Source organism: Falco naumanni, chromosome 9 (assembly GCF_017639655.2).
Source record: "Falco naumanni isolate bFalNau1 chromosome 9, bFalNau1.pat, whole genome shotgun sequence".
NCBI lineage: Eukaryota > Metazoa > Chordata > Aves > Falconiformes > Falconidae > Falco > Falco naumanni.
The window spans coordinates 49,382,579-49,405,249 of record NC_054062.1 but is presented as its reverse complement, the minus strand read 5'-3'; the positions used below and the strand labels follow the sequence as shown (position 1 = coordinate 49,405,249).

Below are 22,671 nucleotides of genomic sequence, written 5' to 3'. Positions count from 1 at the left end.
AGCTTGATGTAAAAGCCCCTTTGCATCATCAAGCCCTTCTTCCCATTCGTAACCCACTCACACCAGTCACTTCTGCCCAATGTTATACGTACCAAGTACGAAGCCACTTTTGTCAAGATCAGTCCTTGCAACGCTGGCGGGAGCTGCTCCACTGATAAATTTTCTCTGGCTACTTCTGCTTACTTACCTCCTTCCTGCTTTATTATGTTAGATACTGATAGTCTTCCTCGACATTTATTTGGTGTCTTGGGCCATGCATCAGCAGGGCAGGACATCGGAAGCGCTGCAGAGTGACGCAGCTAAAGCCCCCCCAGCCGTTCCGTGCACGGATGCCCTCATGCGTTCCTGCGTGCCACCTCCAGCAGCGTGCCCGGTAGATGAAGTTTAGCCCTGGATTCATTCCTGATGACATCTGTGTTGTCTGCTTGCATATGTTCAAGATTAATGTTTAGGCTCTGATTTGTAATGAGTTCTAAATCTTCCTTTTAGCTGTCATGTAGTTTCCTTGTTCAACTAATTACAGTCACTCTCGGAAGAAGCCTACGTGCTGTGCGCAGGGCAGCCTGGATGGATGGAAAATGTTATTGTTAGGACAGATTGTTTCTAAAGGCCATCTCCCAAGTGAGGCCACTGCAGAGGACCCATGGCCACCTTTGGTCTGGCAGGGTTTTGCTCAGCTTGTGTTCCATCGAATGCTTCTTCCCAATAGCAACAGTGGAAAAACGGTGGAAAATCAAGGAGTGTGATTTTTTGCCGAATCCCACCAGTTGGGTACCGATGGTGCACATCTGTGGTGTACTAAAACTTAAGGGGTACTTCATGTTGGGGAGCTTTTCTACGTGTGGCTGCAGGAGCCGTGCTGGGAGCTCCACTGGAGCCCTGCTGGGAGCTGCACTGGGAGCTCTGCTGGAGCCCTGCGGGGAGCCCCACTGGGAGCCCCGCTGGAGGTGTGCTGGAAGCCCTATGGGAGCCCTATGGGAGATCTATGGGAGCCCTATGGCAGCCCCACCGGGAGCCCTACGGGAGCCCTATGGCAGCCCCACCGGGAGCTCTATGAGAGCCCTACGAGAGCCCTATGGGAGCCCCACCGGGAGCTCTACGGGAGCCCTACGGGAGCCCCGCCGGAGCCGCCCGTGCCGCGCCACCAGGAGTCACTCTCGGCCGCCGGGCGCGCAGTCCCCGCGGGGGCAGGGCCGGCCAGGCCGGGCTGCGGGCGGCGGCGAGGCGCTGGCGGTGCCCTCCGCCCCTGCCCCCCTCAGCGCTGCCCGGCCTCGCTGTTCTTACATTTTTTATTATTTCGGTGCTTTTTTCCCCCCTCCCCGCCCCGGTGTTCATCCCTGGGGACGCCCACTCTGGACGGCGGCCGGGGTCCCTCCCCGCCTCACCTCGCACCGACCCCCGCGGGGCGCCGCCGCCTGCGCCCGGGGCGGGGGCCGGGGGTCCGCAGGTGCGGGCCGGGCCCTGCCTGCGCCGGCCCCGCTCAGGAAGTGACAAGCGCATTTCCTCCTCCCTCCCCGCCCGCCCGCCCCGCCCGCAGCACGGCGGCGGCGGCGGCAGAGGAGCGCGGCTCGGAGCGGCGCCCACAGCCGGCCCGGCCGGGCCGCGCCGCCGCCACCACGGTAAGCGCCCGGGCGGGGCCGCGCCGCGCTGTCACTCGCGGCGGGTCCCTGCGCGGGGGTCCCGCCGCGCCGCCCCGGGGAGGGCAGGGAGGGGGGCGCGGCGGACAAAGGGCGGCGGTGCGCCGAGCCGTGCCCGGGGTACGGGGCGGCAGGAGGGCAGCGGCGGCCCCGGGGTGGGTGGCAGCCCCGCCGGCCGCCGCGCACCCTCGGCCCCGCGGGAGCGGCGGGGCTCAGCGCTGCGGCCGGGCGGAGCGTGGGCTGGGGGCTTCCCCGCGCCTTTGTGCCGCCGCTTCGCGCTGCCCCCCCCCGCCCCGGGGCCGCGCGGGTGCCGCGGGGGGGAGCGCGGGACGGGCGGGAGCCGCCGGGGGGGCCGCCGGGGCCGAGGCGGGCTGGGGTCCCCGGTGGGAGCCGGGGCCGAGCGGCCCCGCGAAGTTTGGCGTGTGGGGATCGAGCCTTCCCCCCCCCGGGCTCCTCCGCCCTTGCCTGCGGGATTTCTGCCTCCACAGGGACCAACACGTGCTTGCCTTTCCCCGGGCCGGCCGCGGCGTTTAACGGGGCTGAGACTCGGATGTCGGCGGGCTGGGTGTGACCCCCGGCCTGGGGGGTGCGATGGGGGGGCTGCACCCCGCGGAGCGGTGGGCACGGTGGGGCATCGCTGCAGGGATGCTGGGCGGCCCGGCCGCGCCACCACCGCGGTCTTCACACCTGACACACACGGCATGTGGCGCGGGGGGGTGCGGGCTGTGCCCCCCGCGGGGGTCCCCAACGCCACCGCACCCAGACACGGCAGCTCCCGCTGGCAAAAGTCCCTGGCAGCGGCTTGTCCTAGAAAGTCTTGCTTCTCCGTTCAGCGACGTCGGGTTGTTCGAATTACATGGTACGTGGAGGTGTCACGCACGGCGGTACGCGAAGATCTCCTGGGTTTCTCCTCGATGATGTTAAGATTTCCTGTGCTTGGCAGAGCAAGCGACTTGGCGGCGGCGTGGTGCCCGGCGCTGGGTAGTGTCTTTCTGTGCCGTGCGGTCTCGGCAGGCGCTGGCGTACCTTGGCAGCGCATCCCCTCCTTAGGAAATCCTCTGGAGTAAAAAGTGAGCGTAATTTGTTATGAAAGAGGCTGATAGATGAAACTTCGGTTTGTGATTGAAACCAGATGTGCGTATTTTCCTTGCGAGTCCTCAAACAATAATAAAAGTCTGTTTTGACAGGTTAAAAACTACTTGCTAATTGCAGAGGTGGCAGCGTCTTGCGATAACGCAGCGAGAGCGCGGCGGGCGGTGGGCAGCACTGCCCACCCCTCCCCAGTATCGGTGTCTCCGAGCGCAGGAGCCTGCCGCCGCGTTCAAGTATTTACCAGGGCTTGGCTGAGGGCTGGAAAAAGAAATGAAACCCCAAACCGACGCAGATAATGTTTCTCGAGAAAATATTTGGGGTGGGTCACGAAACAGATTAATTAGGGTGATAGTAAAAAAACCTGAATTTCAGAGCGGTTTGCTCTGTCCTTACCTGTCGTGGCTCAGTAGGTTTGAAGAGGGCTTCTGAGCTATTTCTTTGTTTTCAGAAGTCCTCTGGAGCCTGGGGATGCTCGTGGTGGTGGGTGTGTTAGCCCCCGCGCTGGCACGGCTGGGCTCGGGGGTGCGGGGGTAGGGCCGGTGGGGCCATGCTGGAGGCGCGTCGCTGGGAGGACACAGCCTCCTTGCTTTCAAAAGTCCGGGGGAGCAAAACCTAAGCAAAGTAACCTGCCGTGGAGTTGTTTCCTTCTCTCCACTTCAAAGGAGAGAAGGACACCCCGCCGAGCACGGCCACGTGGAGCACGGCCACGCGTGCGGGCAGTTCTGCAGCGGAATCCCTGGATCCTGACTTTCTTGCTTCCAGGCTAAACCTAGAGGAGGGAGGGAAACTTTTGCGACTTCCAGCCCTGCACAGGGCCGAGGTGTCCAGGAACCGCGTCAGTTATAGAAAGCAGATGTCTTTGGGGAGGAAGATTGGGCTGTTGAATGCAAAACTTTGCATGGAAAATCAGGGCAGATCGAATCAGTAGATTTGTGTGAGTGAGATCCAGATTTTTATATATGGAGATCCAGCAGACTGTGGGACAGAGCCAGGCACCGATGTTATGCTAATTTTCAGGTATGGATACCTACATAAGTGAATACATGTGCATGAATATGCACACATGCAAATAGGTAAGCGCATACCAATAGAAATCTCCAAATCCACTTTGGTTAATTATATGTAATTAATTTTTAGTATCAAAGGCTTGCTTCGCTTTCAGCAAAGGCATAGTTAGAATGAGATGTACAACTTTTTGCCGAAACACCTGTAGTTCTGTGCAGAACAGGCGGGATGGACTGTGTCCTGAAGGAGAGTGCAGGGGGGGGAGGTTTATCCAATTTGTCCGTTTGATTATTGCTGGTTGACTTCTGGTTTCTCTAATGGCAGCTGCGCGGTTGGCAGCTGCTCTTCTTTCTTCCTTTCTTGTAATGTTGTGTAGAGTTTCTTTTCTTGATCTTCCTCAGGCTGGAGGTAGTTCGTACTTTCCTTGTAAAACATCAGGTAGAAAAGAGGACGCCCCAGGTTGAAAGGGCTGATTTGGGCCTTGCTCCCTTCCCCCTCCTGTATCACATGGTTTGTAGAATGATTTTGCTGGGAAATAGTTTTAATGAACATTAATCTGTGGCAGAGCAGACTTTGGACCGACGGGCTGGGGCAGGGCGAGGTGCCAGAGATGCTCACAGCTCTTTGGAGAGCTTAGCCCAGAGGAGTCGGTTCTCCTTCCCACGTCCCAGGGGAGGGAGAGGGGAAGCAGAGCCTTTGTATCAGGTCCGTACTCACCAAAACTCCCTCCTGGAGTGAAAATACTGCCAGAAAGACAAGCCCACATTTTATTCCCTTGCCCACGGGGGATCAGGCCAGCAGAGGAGCCGGGGAGGTTGCTTCTCTGTTAGCTCCAAGCTGTCTTCTTGGCTGACTGTTTTATTTTGCTCCTTTCTCTCCCAAAACGGGGAGGAGGAGGAAGAGGAAGCAAGCCTGCTGACTCAGGGAAACAGAACAACAACAACAACAACAACAAAATAATAATAAAAAAAGGAGTCCACCACGCAGCAGAGGGCTGTGTCTGTTGCCGTCTCGCGTGCCTGGTCCGATGCGGTGGTGGAGCGAGGCGGTGATGGCTGTTTGCTGGCAGCCTCCCCCGGCATGCCGCAGTTTGCGTTGCAGGGGTCCCCGCAGGGACGTGCAAAAATATCACCAAAACAACAGCTCCTCCAGTGCGTCTGCTCCCTGGAGAGCTAAATATAAACTAATTGGGCAAAGAGAAGGGAATTTTCCACCATGCTACTCATCTGTGCCTCCGAGCCTGCCGGGTCATTAAACGTGATGGGGCTGCTCCCCCCTGGGGAGCCCTCCCTGCCCCAGCCTGGACCCCGGCACGGCACGGCGTGAGGGCCACCGCTCTCTTTCGAGATGAGACCTTCCATAAATTCCTCGAAAGCGGTTGGGGCAGCGGCAGACCTGAACCCCAGAGCTCTGGTTCTGCACTCAAGTGTCCCTATGGGCAGTGGCCATGTTATAATTATGAAAGAGGACCTAGCCAAGGTCACTCTCCGTGTCCGCAGTCGCAGCCCAGCTGCCCACGACCCAGCTATTTGTGTAGAGCAGCAATGCAGAACGTGGCTCTGGTACTGTGAAGCGGAGAGCAGATCCTTGGGCTGTGTTGTTTTTCCAAGCTTTTACGAGTTGGCTGCCTTTAGAGAGACAAAAATTCCCAAGCAGGAGCTTTTTTTCCGAAGCCTCACCAGGCTGATGCGAGCTCTGATAGCGCAGGCTGTGGATGCGTGAGCCTTTAGTCATCAACAGGTGAAGTGGGTTTTGAAAATTAAGAAGTCCTGTCATGCAATTTATTTACAGCCAGCATTTCTCCTGGCTTCGTCTGGTTGACCCGTGAGTTTTGAAGCCTGTGACGTTTGATATGTTAGATATGCAAGATACTGCATCTTATGCCTCTAACATATGCTCTGTGAGATAAGTAAGATTTGATATGTTAGAAGTTTCTGTTGAAATGCACGGAAGGAGGAAACTGTGTTGGACTGAACAGGAGGAGCACCGAAGCCTGCACGAAGCACAGCTGCTCCTGGCACCGCAGGCTGCGGGTCCCTGCACAGAGGGTGAGGGGTACCCGGGCGAGTTTTGCTCTTTAATTGCCATATTTAAGTAATATTTTAAGAACTGGTTGAGTGAGTGCAAAAAATCTGTTCTGGTGCATTGAGTTTCTATGCCACCTCCCCCCCCCAAAAAAAAAAAAAAAACAACCAAAAAAAAAAAAAACCAACAAACCAACAAAACATGCCCAAGGGAGACCTGGTCATGGTTTTTGCTTTTAGAGGATTAAATATAGCAGCAGCATTGGTGTCACTCCTCTGTAGTCCATTTGAAGCATCCCTCGGGCTATATCATTCCCTATATTTGTGGATCCTGGCCATAGCTTTTGCTTTCAGCAGCCGAAGTTCAGCTTGCGCTGTGCGGTAGGTATGGGACTTAGTGAAAGAAGAGTTTTACTTTGTGGCTGTTTCGTGCTTATATATCGTTTATGTCTCCTAGGGTTTGTTAAAAAAATAAAAAAATCTGGCAAACTTTGATCCAGCAGCTGGAAAACCTGTGTCCTCCTCTCTGCTCCAAACTAGCCCTTGAAAGGAAGGACCAAAAATCTTTTCGATGGTAGAGGAGAAGTGGGGGTGGGGGTGGTGCAGAATGGTGCTGCTGTCAGGGTGCATCAGCACCTTGCTTTGGTCCTGGCGGCCGGTCTGGACTGGGGGCGTCGAGAGATGCACCCCTCGTCCTGCTGCCAAACCCAGCATCCCATGGATGACTTAAAGCACATCACGCGCTTAATTGCATTTAAGAAATTTCTTTTTTGTCCTTTCTCCCCTGACATCTCTTGCGGTGACCCGAGACAGGCCTTCGTGCTCCTCTGCCTCAGTTGCCCCAGTTGTACAACCACTGTCATCGCTGCTCTGTGCTGCTGGGGTATGTTAGGGAAGGAAAATGGCCTTAATGAAGGCAACTAGTCTTGTCTCTGGGTAGGGCAGCCTAGCTGAGCAGAGGGGCCAGGTGGCGGTAGCAATTCCTTGTTTCAAGTGATGTGGGAAAGTCACAATAACTGAGTTTTGTATTTGTGTGCTTACCTTAATGTTAATGCAAATAGCCTCCTGGTGTGCTGGGCAATAGTTGTCGGTGCTATAAAATTACTTCAAGTATATATATTATTAACTCTTTTATTGCATGCTTTTTTTCCTGTCCCAGCTGTTACAAATTAATATTGTATAATATTTTTGAAAGGACACGTCTTAATACTATTAAATAGATGCCAAAAGCTACAATTGTATGCCAAAGCTGAGGCTCCGTTAAAATTATAAAGATAGAGAAAGCATTAAAAATATCCACGTTTGGGTTTGTAGCCTCTCTGTTAATTCAGAAGAAATTATCTCTTTGTTGGACTATCAGCTGTGCTATAATTGAAATGCAGTGCAATGGATGGCACTTCTCAAAGTGAAAGCGTCATGGTTAATGAAGATTTACAGTTACCGATAGCTTCGTTTAGAAACTGTCACCCACTTTTTTGGTTGCGTGTGGTTTATGGTGTTGATAGAAGATTACGTTTCCCGTGGAGGTTTCGGGTGGATTGTTAAGTATTTTAAACTTAATTAAAAAAAAAAAAAAAAAAAGCAGGCCTCTCTCTAGTGTGATGGATTGCACTGCTGGTGCCCTCGCTGTGCCGGTCTCTGGCGTACCCCCGCGACACACCGTGAAGGTGGCGGGTTAGAAAGGAGCCGTGTTCGAGCAGCAAGAAGAGCCCGGCAGGCAGCGGCGGGGCTGCGCTGCCCGCCCTCACTCCGGGTCCCGGCACATGCCACCCTGGGGACCACGCTGGGAGGTGGGGCTGGGGGATGCGGGGGTGCAGCAGCAAACTGGGGGCACAGGGCAGTGAGCCAGGAGAGCCGCGCTCCGGCAGGCTGCTCTGTCGATCACCGGTTTTGGTAATTTTCCCAATTAGTTCTTGCTGGAGCATGTCTTTTAGAAAAGCCATCCAGGGCAGAGATAAAAACGTAGCGCTGATTGAAAACCCACCGCAGTCGTTTATGGTGCCGGTAACTTCTTGCAATGATTTTTGTCTGTGCTGTTCAGGAAAACATTGCGCTTCGCCCTTGCGCTGAACCTGCGGCGCTGGGTGGTGGTGCGCTGCCCGCCTGCTCCCTCCCAGGGACCTGCCCGGCCCCCCCCTTCCCCCCTGACGGTGGCCAGGTCATCCCTGAGCAGTCACCGCTCCACACGCCCCCGAGTCCTGCGCTGTACCCGTGTCTTCGAGTCCCTCAGTTACTGCTGGGGTCTCCCCAGACCTCGGTCACACACGGCAGAAGGCTCTGGATGCCCGTGGTGGTTCGTGCAGCGCGCAGAGGCAATGCCACCTCTTCTCCTCCTGGCTATCCCAATTTATCCAGCCTACAGCCGTGCCTCCGTGTGCCTTGGTAACCCCCCGCGCAGCGCAGGAGCCTGGGGACATGCCCCCTGCCTTTGAGGTGAGTGTCTTTTAAGCAATTTATTTTTTTAAGACGTGTCTTAACATCTTGGTTAAAAACTGTGCTGGGTGGCTTCCCTCCGTTCTGTGTGGTCGAGTTGTTCTTCTCTGTATTTCGTGCTCTGCCAGCCTCGGGTCACTCACACAGCGCTGATTTTCCTGTTTCCTTCCCAATTACTGCCAGAAGTATTATATGGCAAAAAGTGAGAGTCTAGATTCTGTTGAAGCCAGTATTGACAGTTTATTTGCGGGTCTGTTTGAGATGTATCACTTACAAGAGTCATCAGTAGCCATCACCCACTTTTGCGCGCTTTGGCCAAGTCTTGTTTTACCAGCGCTGCCTTTTCCCGGCACACAGACACGGAGCGAGGCGAGAGCTCTGTTCCCGGTGGTGGTCGTTGTGTTCCTGACTCTCCGTGCTTGGCCTGGACCCTGAGCCTTGCAGGGCTCCTGTTCCCGGGCCATCACGTGCCACGCTGGCGCGTGCCTCTCCTTTGGGAGCATCGGTGCTGGTGGCTCCGAAGATTTTTTGGCACAATTTTAGAAAAGTTGAAGGTGTAAATTACTTGGAGCTGTTGTTTAAGAAAGACCTGTATTTAGTGCCTGCTGCTTAATATCATCCCAGGTTACTCTGGACAAACGTGACTGTATCGTTTTACTTTCTCCTTAAAGCATATATTGACCGTTTCTCCCTTTTCTGCATTGTGGCCGGTGTTCCTGCTGTCCTGCCTGGCTGTGGAGCGATGTTGTCAGTGGGACTTCTCGGTGTCCTTATTGTCTGTAAAAAAATCTTCACCTTGTTTTCTAACAGCCTGATGTTTAACTTGCAGTCTTACACGTTTTAAGGTGCTGTCATCATTTTAGAGACTTGATTTACAAATTCCGGGATTCCTTAATTCCTTCCCTCACTGGTGTGGCGAGTTGATCGGCACTTTTCCCTGTGAGGAAGGTGGACGTTTTCGCCATTGTTTGTAGTGGGCAATTGTTCATGTTTGTGCACTGACAAAATGCCTGCGCGATTCCCTTCCCGACAGCCTGCTGGCAGCTCTGGAGCCGGGATGGGATGCAGCATTTAGCTCATTTCTCCTCGGGATGCCGTTTCAGGAGGGGGCTTCGTGGTTCACACCGTGCCGGGGCGGTGTCCAACCCCGCTGTCGTTTGGGCTTCCCATTTCCATGGCTCGGAGGAATTAATCTGCTTCTCCTCCAGATTTTCACCTGTGGGGTGGGAGGAAGAGGGATGTTTGGAGACTATCCAGAGATGGAGAGTCTTGGGGTGGAAAATGCAGATATTTTTTTATTTATTTTTCTCCTTTTACTGCATGCTCACACTGTCATAAATGAGCTCGAGGAAGGCTGGACAGGATGGTGTTTCTGCCAGCCCAAATAAAAGCAGGGACTGTTTTCGTTTCCACTTACTTTATTTATTTATTTTTTTTCCTCATCTCCGAGACAGGCTGCAAAATCTGGGCTTTTATGGGTGCCAAGCTATAGTGGGGCTCATCCTGCCCGGCTCCAGCTGTGTGGGAATTGGGCATCTACAGGCTTCGAAGCATCCTGACACTAGGAGATTTGTCCTGCAGGCACTACTGCTCCGGCTGGGCGGTGGTGTGGTGGGCTCGCCGCGGCGCGGGGGGAGGCTGCCCACCCTCAGGGAGCCCCTGCCGGAGCCAAACCTGCAGGAGGTTCGGGCTCTACGTGCTGCTGACACCTCGCAGGAGCTGCGAGTGTGTTACAGCAACAGATTCTGTATTATTCCAGCCTCGCAAGCGTCTCCCTGCGATATTAAAAACATCAGCTGGAACCCAAGGCCAAACTCTCGATGAATGACTCTGTGGAAATGCTGTCGGGCGCGTTTCGGCACTGCTTGGGCTTTGATTTAAATGGGTAAACACGGTGAGTGGGTGTTTGCTTTGACTTTCCTCATAGCAAAAGACTTCCTTTGAAGGAGGGTGAAGCCTCCAGTACTGTTCCCCATGGCAGCATTAGACCCTTCTGCCCGCGGCTTGGTGCTAGCGATGCCTTCGCTGCATGCCCGGGCTCCGTGCTTCCGGGCTTCCCGTTTCCCCAGGCTGTCGGGGATGCCTCGTGCCCAGGGCTGCGCTCACAGGTACCAATAACCCTCACGGAGCCTGGGTTCTCCGTCTGGATGCAGTGTGGTCATCCCAGTTGGAGATGATGCTGTGGGACATCCTTGGCTTTTGAAGGCATCTCCTCTTGCTTGTCCCACACTCTTAAGCTCCCCTTGAAGTTTCCCGGGATCGCCTCCAGCTTTGGCTGCCCTGGGCTTACATGTCAGAGACAGCCTTCGCCACACGGTGGGTGAGTGCTGGAGGAGGCAGGATGGGTGCAGCCCATCCTTTCCTTGCCCTGCCGCATTAGGGAGACCCTCCTTCCCCTCCTCACACGTTCCCCCGTCCCCACCACAGCTATCAAAACCGGCTCCTTGGCAGCCCATGCACATAGGAACCGTCTTCTGGTAACAGATTGTTATGTATTTAATGAACCCGAGGAAAACAAGAAATTTGAAGGCTGCGGGGCGATACAAGTTTGCTGTTCAGTCTGCCAAATTCACGCTAATTCAGACAACTCACAGATGTTTGGCTCCTCGTTCGTTGAAGAGATTTATGTAAGATGCAGGGCTTGGAAGTTTACTCCCAGAGAGACGGAGGTGGCAGCGTGGGCAAAAGTTTCCCAGCCCCGGAGGGCTCCTTCCCTCCCTCCGCAGCCGCACCGCTGCTGTACCTCCCCCTTGCCAGTGTTGATGGCAACGAATGGACAAACAGCAGGGAAATGTGCCTTTCAGTCGCTAGGAGGATTAATAAAGGCTCTAGGTTTGTCTTTCAGGAGCCAAGGAGCTCTTTGAAAGCTGTTAGTCAGCTGAGGAATGAAACCCCAGAGATTGCCCAAGAGCTGGAGTGCTTTGGCCTAATGCAAACAGTGGTCTTGTAGGGTTTGCAGGCGACGGCAGGCACGTGTGGTGCCCTGTGCGGGTCTGCTGAAAGCATCTGAGGCTCTTAAAATGTTGCCTGCCTTGTGCAGGTGGATACTGTCAGTTTTTGGGGAAGGTCTAAGTGCTCTTTTTGCTGGGCTTCACGTGAGGTTTCTGCAGTCTTCGGGTGTTTCTCCGTAAAGGGGAAGTGGAAGGAGATGGTGGGAAGTCCGTCAATCGATGCGTACCTCCAGTATTTCCCTGCTTTGAATTCTGGCGTTTCTTTAGGGGCCGTCAGCCTCTACCGATTCTCCAGCTCAGCCTTGAAACAGGGAGAAATCGGGCTTGCCAACGGTATCCAAATCTGTTCTGAGAGCGACGACGGTGTTCTGGCGCTTGGCAAGCTTTCCTCACTTACCCTGCGAGATGTCCCAGATCTTGCTCGTGCTTGGTCCGTGGGGTGGGTGGGTGGTTGTTACAGTCCGCGTTGCCCTGCTGAGCTCGCTTTGTGGCTCCGAGGCGTGCTTCTCACAGAGACCCCAAGAGCTCTGGAGCAAGCAAGGAAGCCCAAGCTGGCCAAGAAGCCCCTCTAGCCCTCAGAGCATTATTATCTGGCTATAAGTAGGTGGACGTCGTCTTATAGAGGTAGGTATTACGATGGGTTTATGTGCTGTTTGGAATTGTTCATGCTTGAGAAGTGAGTCTGTAAAAATGGCACGGTGCGGCTGCGTTTACTGTCTCTGTCTCAGACACTTCAGGTTGTGTATGGGAAAAGAATATAAGGAAGAAGAAACAAGAGTTATTTTTTGTGTCTGTTTACTAGAGCAGCACGCTCTGAGCGGTAATTAAAAGTAAACCTGGGCTCTGCTGGCTTGTTCAGCATCCCTCGTTGTTGAGATTAAGCAGCCAAAGCAATTCTCAATTCAGCAATTCCTCAGCTTTTGGGAGCGTGGCCAACACTCACAGTGTCTCACAGACCATTGCAAATTCTTGTAATAAATCTCACAATTGGGGGAAGAGGAAAAAAAAAAAAAAAGGCAGAAAGGTGAGATGGCTGGTTGGACCAGCAGGCTGGAATGCTGCTGCTGCTTCAGCTGCTCTTCTCCAGAGACAGCCCTTGGTCCATTATTAGCAATATTGCTTGGAAATACTATTCAAAATTAGAAGCAGTCCCCTAATGAGCGGATTAGGCAGCGATTACTGGTTTGCTGAAAGAGAACGTGCCATTTCTACAGTCGCTGGGACTAAGAGCATCCTGTAGGATGTGTCTGTATGGCCCGCGTGGTGCCATGCGACAATATCAGCAGTGTCTGTCCCCAAGCCAGCGTGGCTGCTGGGAGGGCTGCGTTCCCATGGGGCTCCCCGGGGACCAGTCCTGCTGGGGGAAGGTGCTGGGCTCGTGGGGCTGAGCTGCGCTGTGTGCCGCTCCTGGCACCGCAGCGGCTGTGGGCGAAGCCGGCCCCGGCGTCGCTGGGTGGTGGAGCGATGTGCTGGGGGTGCACCCTGAAGCTGGAGCAGCTGGTCAGCCTGTGCGCGCGGCCGGCTGGGGAGCCATCCCTTTGGAGGTTTGGGGCTGGTCCTCCGCGAAAATTCGGTGCAGGCTGGATGTGCAGCCAAGAGGCGCTGGAGACCCCCCGTTAGTGCTCCAAGCGTGCACGCCCTTCGCTTTGGCTACCAGGCATGTGGTTTTGTGCAGGGAGCTGGGTCCTGCGCAGTCGCTTTGCACGTCTCGTTGGCACCTCTCCGCTGGAGACCAGTCGTCTCCAGGCTCACACCTCTCGCTTGCCGGTTGCTGTTTTGCAATGACTAATTTTGCTCTCTTCTTTTCCTTTTCAGTTGCCAGGGAGGAAAAGGCAAAGTCACTGCCAGCACCATTTTCTTCAAGCTAAGATGTTGAGACAAAGCGCCTCTGCCCTTGCCCTGTCCTTTCAGTCCCTGTCGCTGCTGGTGTGTAAGGGAGTCCTTCCCCTGCCACTCCTGTTTTCCCTAAGAGCACGGGGGCAATAAACCTGATGTGTTTTACTCAACTAGATGGTGTGGAATTTTCCTTAATTGCTCTTGTTCTTTTTGGTGAGAGCTTGCCCGCAGACGAGGTCCAACCCGAATATGTAGGTCCGGGTGTGAGCTTGGATTTCAGGCTCTCCGCGGGGGGCTGGGGCTGTTTGGACGCGTGGTCTGGGGCTCAGGGTGCTGGTGACCCGCTGCCTTGCATGACTGTTGTCGGGTTGAGGCGGTACCCAGGCACTTGGAGCAAAGGATCGGATCGAAAGAATAGATTTTTAGTTGCTTAGTAATTAATTTATGGTGGTGGGCAGGAGCCCGGTACATCTGTTGTTCCTGGTAGCAAGGGTTAATCTCCGTTCTCCGTGAGCCAGGTTGCATGTGGCCATCCGTGGTGGCTGCACGTGGTATTGGCTGTTCCTAACGTGGCCCCTCGAGGTGGGTGCTGGTGCAGTGAACCTCGGGCTCCTTCTGCCTCTGGATTTTATTAGTGGTGGCTGTAGAGGTCGGCTCCATCTGGGCTGTCCTCTACTGGGACAGAGCAAAGCTTTGCTGGGAGCAACACGCCGTGTTAGTGAGAACCTCCATTCCTGCGTGGAGCTGTTGGTTGTAAGCAGCGAGGTGATGCGGTTCTCAAAGCCACGCAGACCTACGGAGCGATGCTCCCCTTAAACACAGCCCATTACTGCTTTCCCCTTTCCTATGGTGGCCATTAAAAGTGTGAAGTGTAGGCATGTCTTTTACTTATTAGTTAATGCTGAAAGTGTGTCTTTATCTCGTTAGCCCTGGAAAAGTCTAGTCTAGCTGCGAGCAGGAGGCAGAGGAAGACATTTCTTTACTCCTTCTCTTTGGCTGGTGATTTCCAGGTACCTGGAGCATGTGATGAGCTCAAGCCCTTGCCGGGCAGGAGGGGAGTGCCGTGTGGGACGCGTGGTCTCCGGCACCGGAGCCCTTCTCCCACCTCTCGGCAGGACCGTGTTTGCCTGTACAGGAGCTGGGGAAGACCCTGCGGAGCAGGAGGCGGTGGCTGCAGGCTGGGGGCGAGACGGGGCAGTGCTGCAGCCTTTCTGCTCCGAAGGCTGGGCAGCCTGGGGCAGCGCTTTCCTCTTGACAGGCTCCCAAGGGGACGATCCTGGCACGGCTGCATCCGTGGAAATTTCGTCTTTTGAAGTCACGTGCGCTGACTCATGATCCTGTTTACTCAGGACTAGTCCGTGGGGCATTTTCAGAGTGTAAAGACTTCTTCTTGGGCCCTGAATGGCATCTTTTGCGTTCATAGGAGGCTTTTACCCCGTAAATAGAATCAATAGTTGCTGATGATGTGGAAGAATGCACAAGCAAGGGGAGCAAGCTGTCCAGAGCGGACCACCTCTCAGCCCTGCTGCAGAAGGCAAATTATTGCTGGAGTGAGGAAATGAGCCCACACCTAGCTACATGAAAATGATAGGGTTCAAGGGCTTGCCCAAATTCATGATGCAATAAACCAACAAGTTGAAGAGGTACCTCTTGGCATTGTCCAAAGCGCTGGTGGTGAGCCAGGCTGTGCAGTGAGGAGATTCAGTGTAGCCCCAGATCCCTCCTAAGAAGCAGAAGGATGGGCAGGGGGGCACGGCTTTTAGTTTGTATAGAATCGCAACATTATGCTCTGTAGAAAGCCTTAAACCCCGCAGTTTTCAATTGCAGTAACTAGTTTTGGCTATTTCCCCAAATTCCTTGGAAGCCACCTGCAGTGTTTGGAGCAGGGCTGGCCGGCTGCGGTGTGCCTGGGCTCCGCAGCCGTGTGTCCGCATGGAGCAATGGAGCTCTGCCTGGCGGGAGGGGAATTTCCACGGAATTGGTGAGAGAGGGAGGGCAGCTAAGCCTTAGAAACAGGTTTGGCCTGGAGGGATTAGGTTTGATTCTTCAGACCTGTGGGTCTAAACTGTGTTAAACTCTGCAAGCGCAGCGGCTCTTCGCTCAGCCCACCGTTCTCTGCTTGGAGGGGCCAGGTTGGCGTTTTCCACTGCTGAGCTGCATTTGCTGCTTTTCCCCTTGGAGAGGTGTTTATATCAAAACTGCTCCTCCTGTCCTCGGTCATCTTCGTTGCTCCTTTGGTGACATTTGCAACTTCCGAACTGGTGTTAGTGAACCCTTGGGGCAGCGGCTGCCGGAAGATGCGCTGAGCCGGGAGACTCGGCTGGCTCCAGCCTTGCCCCCCGCAGCACTTTGTGCCTTGGTGCAGCATCAGCGCTGGCTCTCCGGACCTGTACAGCCCACGTTCATGGTGTGGGAATGGGAATGGTTTTTGCTGAGCCAAAGCGTGCTCTGGGTTGCACCGTAGTGTTTTGGAATGACCCTGCTGGTGGTGATGGAGCCAAGCCCGCAGCTGCGCCGAGGATGAAGGCTGGGCTTGGGTGTTTGTCCTTCCTCCTCTTTCACAGCCTGGGAGGGATTTGGAAGTGGCTGGAAATCCTCCGCCCGGAGAGGGACGGGCAGCTCTTGTTTTCATTCAGAAAGTAAAGGTCAGGAACACTTCCCTTTTTCTTCTTGCAGGGGTTTAAGAAAACTCGCTGTGCAGGCAAAAGGGGGTGTGTGACTATTTCTCCAGGCACAGCCCAGGGAGCCGTGCTGGGGCATGGTGTAAGAAGCGGGGTCCTGCGTGGGTCGTGGCTTTTTCACTGAAGGCTTTGAGCAGCGTTAAAGATTCAGCAGGGGCGGGTGATTTATGTTCTGAGAGCAGTCCCGCTGTGCTGCTTGCAAGGTGTATCAGTATGCAAAATACGGCTACGGCTCCTCGTTCCCGTGTGCCCTTTCTGCCTGTAAATAGGTTTTGTGTCAGCGTGTGTGTCTGGAGATGGATTATTTGAGCCGGATGGGGGTTGAATGTTTTCTGTGCAGGGGGTGGTGGAAAGCAAGTGGAGACCTGTGTGATGCTGATCCTCAGTTGTCCTCACGAAGAGTCCTGCTTGAGGGTCAGGTGTATGGGTGCATGGTGGTGGTTACTGCTCAGGCTCCCTCCAGCCATGGCAGAGCATCCGACAGACAGTTTGCTAAATCCGAAGGCCTTTTCCAGACATTTCAGTGTGGCAGGTGAACAGGGTCTGGTGGTGGCTCGGCAGCTGTGTGGTGCTTGGAGTCTGCTGCGGTGGCACCAGTCGTGGTGCGGGGAGTGGGACCGCCCTGCAGGAAAGGGCTGTTTGCCCACGGTGAGCATCTCTAGGGCTGCCCTCCTTGCTGGTACCTTGTAAGGAGCATCTTTGTTCACAAGCATTACCTTTCGTGCCTATGGATGAAAGTTGGATCGTCTGACTTACTCTTTTTGCAGTGCAGGTTTTTTTCCAAACCCAGCTCCCAGTTGCTGCAGTACTGTCCAGAAGGCAGCTCAGAGAGAAAACTCTTTCTACCTCTGCAACTGCAAAGATCACCTGGGCTTCTGCCCGGTCTGTATTTTGAAGCAATACCCATGGAAAAAGCATGGTTTGCTAAAATTTGGGGGCTTCCACGTGCTAGCGCTGCTGGTGGGTGCTCCATCCAGCTCAGGAGATTGTGTCAATTGCAGTGACCGTGGCCCAGGTCTGAACTTAACCTTGACGGTGGGATGAAGATAGTTCCTTTTTCTGATTGTAAAAGAGGAAATGCATTTCTTAAAATAAAGGATGGTCCCTGAAGAGTATCTTTTTATTAGCATTTGTATGTGTGAAAGCCTCCAGTCTGCAAATACACAGTAGTTTCCTCCTCAGTCAATAGGGAGCCCGTCCTGGGTCTGCAGAAGCGTTTCTGTCCCGCAGCACTTGTTTGCATGGAGAGGACGTGACGGGGCAGGACCGCGCTGGGTCACGCCGTGCGTCAGGAGCCCGGTGAAGCAGGATGCAGAGCCAAAGATCACAATTCACTGGAAAGTTTGCCTTTTCATTGCAGTTTTTCAGCGGGGAGGATTTCAAAACCCAACCCAGGTGGTAGTTAAAACAAAAAAGCCCAGAGCTAAGAGTGCGCCTGGGACCGGACGCTGGGTGGTGCGAACTGCCAGCTCGCCAGCGGATGGCTGCGTTATCGTTAGGGTTGTGTTAATTGATTGCAGGAGATGCAGCCGAGCGGGGCGAGGGGACGTGCGAGGTGGGCGAGGGGAGGGGTGAGGTGGGCGAGGGGAGGTGTGAGGTGTGCGCTGCAGCCCGTCCGGCCCGGGCAGGGAGCCGCTGCCTGTACTTGCCGCGGTTCCTGCCTGCTGGCTGCTGCGCCTGGGTGTGTAGAGGAGTCTGCTGCAGCAACATTAACCATTACCTTAGGGAAAGATAATTATTCGTGAAGAAATCATACCCCGTTAACGAGGAGCCCTGCTTAACTGCTTTCATGCTGCTCCGAATGCTGCTTTGATCTTCGCTCCCGTGCTGCTGCCGTGCCGGCGATGGCTCCGGCGTCCTCCCCAGCGCAGTGAGTCCAGCCCTGCGGCGAGCATCCCTTCGCTGTGTCGGGAGCAGGGACAACCAAGGTTTTGGCGGATAAAAACCTAAACTCGAGTGTTTCTTGGCCCCGGCCCGTGCTTTAGCTGTCTACGGTGTGGCGCAGGGGAGCAGGAGGGCACTGCCAGCTCTGCGCCGGGGCTTTCCCCAGTGCTAAGGGAAGGCTGGAGCCTCCCAAAAAGCCCCCTGCTCCTCATCCTTGGTGGGGGGGGTTAAATCTGGCTCAGCTCCCCCGGCTTGGAGGCATGCGCTGGGGTCTCAGCACCTCTCCTCTGCTGGAGGCTGCTGGCCCTGCAAGTTTGTCCAGAGGGGATTTTTCCTTAGGGAATGGGAGCTGTGTGCTGGCAGCCGGCTCAGACATCAGCATGGGCAGATGCTGCTCTGCTGCCTGGGCTCAGTCCGTGGCTCAGCCACGGTGCCTGGTGGAGCTCAAACTTCAGGGAGAGCGCTCATGAGAAAGAAAAGGAGATGAGCTGGTGAGGATGGAGCGCTGCGCAGCTGCTGGCAGTGCTGCATTGGTGCTGCTGGGGCCCTGTACCGGTGCTGGGGATCTTACTGTAAAACGCGGGAGGCTTCAGCAGTGAGCAGGCCACCAAGCACTGCTTATTTTCCCCTGTATTGCTGTTTATGTGTCACTTGTTCCTCACTTCCATGCATCTTTCATTTGTCCCCATCTGTTCCCTGTTGTGTGCAGGGAGCTTTTGCGGGAGCATCCCCTCGCCCCGTGTTTGTTCAGAGCCTGGTGTCAGCAGCCATGCCTCCTCAACGGCACCTCTAGGTTTTGCTGCGTACCCATGTATCTGATGCAAGGACCATCAAAATACAGAATGTAATATTCCCACGGACCTTATTAATGACTGCACAGCAACTCTTTCTGCTTGCTCCTGGAAAACAGTGTGGTGTCCCCGAGCTGGCCCCAGCACAGAGCTGGGGGAGGCTCCTCAGCATAACCTCGGGGCTCTGTGTGCTGTAGCAGAGCTGTCTGAGCTGCCTGCAGGATCACCCGGGAGGGGGTTTTAGTCCTGTGGAGATGGGCACACATTGCTGTGTTAGTCAGCTGGTCCTCCAGCCACCCCATCCTCCCTCAGGTCATGCTTTCCTGGCATGAAAAATTGCACAGGTGCGGTGCTGGGGGACACGGGTTAGTGGTGGACTTGGCAGTCCTGGGCTAACGGTTGGACTTGATGATCTCAAAGGTCTTTTCCAACCCAAATGATTCTATGATTCTGTTGATAAATACGTGCTCTGGGCTTGCAAATTATGTGCTGTTTTGATGGTCTGAAATGCTTTACTTTTCTAGTTGACGGTTTGCATTTGGTCATTAGGTTGCCCAGAGGTTTATAATGAAGCTACTGGTAAATCACATGTTATAAGCCCATTGATGTCCTGTAAGAAGCTGGAGACTGTACCAGCTGCTCTTGGGAACAGTAAATCTTTGGAAAATTTATTGATTCCAAATCCTGGCTTTGCACTCTGGGTGAACTTTGTCCTCACAAAATAATAGAAGGTGATTTTTCTTTACCAGCCAGCTGGCCTTCAAATGAGCCACCCTTAACACCGTGGTGAGCTCTAATCCAAGTAAACAAAGAAAAGGTGATTGACGAGCTGGGACAAGAAGCCACAGCAGTTTGTAATGAGGTTTAGTACTTAGCGGCACGTTCTCAAATATTGTCCTTAAATATTGCAGTTGGGTTTTGACTGCACGTTACAAAATCAGTGTTTTATGCTCTTTGAATCACGCAAATGGTGGGTTTGGTTGTCTGCATTCACTGCAGGGCAACACAACAGCAAAAGAAGGTTAGAGGAGTGATTTGGGGAAAACGCTGATTTCTATAATCAGATTTGAGTTGCAATCTATCTGCTTTTTTATGGGAATAAGTTTATTGGAGAGGATGCCGGGAGGTGAGGCCGGGCTCGTGGTCAGGTCTGTGCGGTGCTGTATGAGCCTGGCTCACAGTTTGTTTTTCAATATGCACTCCTCGTTGTGCAGCCTTTGGCTTTTCCTGCCTGAAACTTCCAGAGAAATAGGTAAGGGTCAAGAGGCATGGTGCGGCCCTGGGGATTTCAGGGCAGGGAGCTCTCTCCTTCCTTGCAGGCAACTCTTTGCCTTGTTTTTTTTCCCCGAAGGGCTCCTCATGGGTTGGGAAACAGGGAGTAGCTGGGGTGGGATAGGGGCATCCAGGGGATTTCACAGTCTTAAGGATGCTGGAGAGGCTTTTTCTGCCGGACATCTGCTCCCAGTTGGTCTGGGGGCAAGGGCTTCTGAGAGATCAGCCTCGGGGCTTTAACAAGCCCCTCTCCAAAGCTTTCGTGTCTTCGATATAGGGGTATGAGTTCCCTTCTTCAAAGAGAGAATTCAGAGGAAACTTTATTTATTTATTTATTTGATTGTTTGCCTGAAATACTTCTGTCCCTCCGGCTTGCCTTGTGTACCTTGCGTGCTTCCAACAGCCCGTGCCAGCGCCCGTCCCATGAAACACCTCTGTGCTGATGAGGTGCAGAGGAACACCAGCAATATTTAAGAGTCTAAAATAAATACTCCCCTGGAGCAACCACCGTCGGGATGGTTTTAGGGCAGTGCTTGCTCCTTGCCCAGCGCACTCCCCCTCCATCCCGCCGTCCCCCCGGGCAAGTCCCTTAAACCCTTCCCCTCTCTCAGTGCACGCAGGGAGATTTCCACGCTGGGAGCCTGTTCCTGCGCATCCCCCCAGGAGCCGGCGGGGCTGAGCCTTTCCCGGGGGAACATGGACTGAACGAGGAGCTTCGCCAGACCGTGGCTGCCAGCGCCCCTCGCCTGGACCCTGATGGACTCCGAGGCAGGGCTGCATTACCATGGTGATGATCTTAACCAAAACTCGGGAAAACAAAGGTGCTGACTCTGTAACATGCAGGACTGAGCTGGTAAGCTTTGTGAAATCTTTATTCGAAACTGTTTTGCTGCTGAGAGCTTTGCTGTAGCTTTATAAGAAGGGGTTTTTTTTGTGCTGCAGGGTCAGATCTTTAGGTGGTTTAGCGCTGGTTTCTACCGAGCTGCGTTAATATCCAAGGAGCAGGTGATTAGTAAATGATAGGGGTGCTGTGGCTTTTGCATATGTGAATTTCAGTAAGCGTGCAATGGAATAAACAGCAGAAAAAAAATAAAATCACTGTCATGAATAACATGGGCAAGAAGTTACTTTGTCAACAACGAACAGATGCTCATCATTAATAGAAGGATGAGCAAGTGGGGAGCAGGATTAAGTGGGAAATGGCGAAGGGCAGTGCTGTGGTACTTAACGGTCTCACTGGCAGCCTGGAGAGATGCAAATCCAGCCAACACCAAATGAGAAGACAACAACAACAACAAAAAACCAACCAAATTGGGGCAGCAAACAGACTGAATGATGGTACAAGGGACAAGTGAGCCCATGGGGCTGAGCATACCTATGGTAGTGGCACATGAGGGGCAATGCCTTGTCTGGGGCAGTATCGGAGCAAGGGGAGCAGGGGCAGGAGGAAGAGGTGTGGGGTGATGGAGAGCCATCTGAGAAAGCCCAGAGCAAGGCTGGTGGTGGACATTCACTCCTCGGTCCTCCAGGAGAGATGTCATAGTCCAAGAAGAAACTGGACTGAAAGGCTATTCCTCGCGGGGTGCGCTGAGCGTCTCAGATAAGGGCGTGCAGGAACACAGCAGGATGCAGCTGGCAGGATTAGCCATAAATGGGCGTTTTGAGCATAAAAGAAGTATAAATGCCTAAGTTTGCCGAGGATGACAAACTATCTGGCTGGGCTTTCCGGGCAGATAGCGCAGCGTGCCAGGGCAAAGGAAAGGCAGGCTGCCCTGGCAGCGCGTGGTGGAGGAGAAGGCGAGCAAGCCAGAGGCAGCATTAAATCCTGCCTTAAAAGGGTGAAATTTGGGAAGGAAGGCTATTGATACGTTAGAAAAGTATCATTGCTTTAGTGTTGGCTCCTGCTAGGAAGGCAGCATCTCCTGTGGCTGCTGCTCGGGGCGAGGCGGGAGCCTGAGCATCCGACGCCGGCGGTGCCCCAGGAGGTGTGCGGGGCAGGTGGGGGGGAACCGGCTGGAGGGAGGCGGGTGAGAAGTGGTTCCTTCTGGTGCTGGGGGAAGGGATGGGCAGCCGGGCTGTCCGATGGCAGGCGGCGGAGGTGCAGAGCTGTACCGGGAAACTTTGCCCTCGCGTGTTTGCCCAGTGCCTCCTGCAGCTCTGGGGCTGGGTCGATAGTGCAGCGATAGTCCCGGTTACACGAGCTGGATTGCCGGGTTGTCCGGGCTGTTGGATTGGGGCAGATACAAGAAGGCTGATCCAGCAAAGAAAGCAAGAGATTTTGCCTTGACTTCCTGGGAAAGGCCAAAAAGCAAAACGTAAAGGAAATAAATGCCTGAGCAGCGGGGCAGTGTCGCCTACCAGCACCCCATGGGCTCGTTTGGTTCAGTTCCCAATTTGGTGTTAAGATGAACATCTTACAGAGTGGTAATTACATTCAACATGGGACATATGTCACCTGAAGATGTTCTCCTCCCTCCCACGTTTGAGGCAGTAACTGGTCTCTGGGGCTGGCACACAGATGTGTGTGAGAACTGCTGCCTTCTCTGGGGCTTGTCCCACTTCCATCCTTGCTCCGCTTTGGCCACTCCTTGGAGACAGCTGCCTGTGCTTGCTGTCTCCTCATTAATTCTACCTGCTGCTTCATGAGGTGGGGCTTGACAGACAGAGCTAGCCTTACTTCACCTAGAAGAAAAGTGGCACATGCTCCACAGAAGGTGGCCAGCCCTTACTTACCTTCTTCTTGTCCGCACCCCATCGTTGTTTTCTGCCCCCACATCCCTCTGTGTTCAATATTTACAGTATTCTGTATATGAAGTGTATATATCCTTTGATTGGATTGCTCTGTACAGGGAGGTGCCAGTGTTTGGTTGTTATCATCATCGTCATCATTATGTGAGCAGGCAACGTGTAAAGCACGGATCGGGAGAGAATTTACGAATGCGGTGGCCTAACGGCAGTTAAAACGCAGCTGTGGCAGTGCAGATGAGCAAGGGGGGTGATGCTGGTGCTTCCCTCAAATGATGTGAAGCCTCGGTCAGATGGGGTGGCGTTGCCAGGAGAGAGAC

The 22,671-nt window shown here is 54.1% G+C and overlaps 1 protein-coding gene across 1 annotated transcript in view; it reads left to right on the top strand.

Annotated features, from left to right (window-relative positions):
* Positions 1–1,231: 1,231 nt before the first annotated feature.
* FAM53B (family with sequence similarity 53 member B) overlaps positions 1,232–22,671 on the top strand; it is a 54,522-nt gene continuing 33,082 nt past the window's right edge. The window contains exons 1-2 of the mRNA XM_040606252.1: positions 1,232–1,619; positions 20,218–20,459. Of these exons, the coding sequence (XP_040462186.1) occupies positions 20,391–20,459 (69 nt within the window). The 5' untranslated portion in view covers positions 1,232–1,619; positions 20,218–20,390. The remainder of the gene's footprint in view (positions 1,620–20,217; positions 20,460–22,671) is intronic.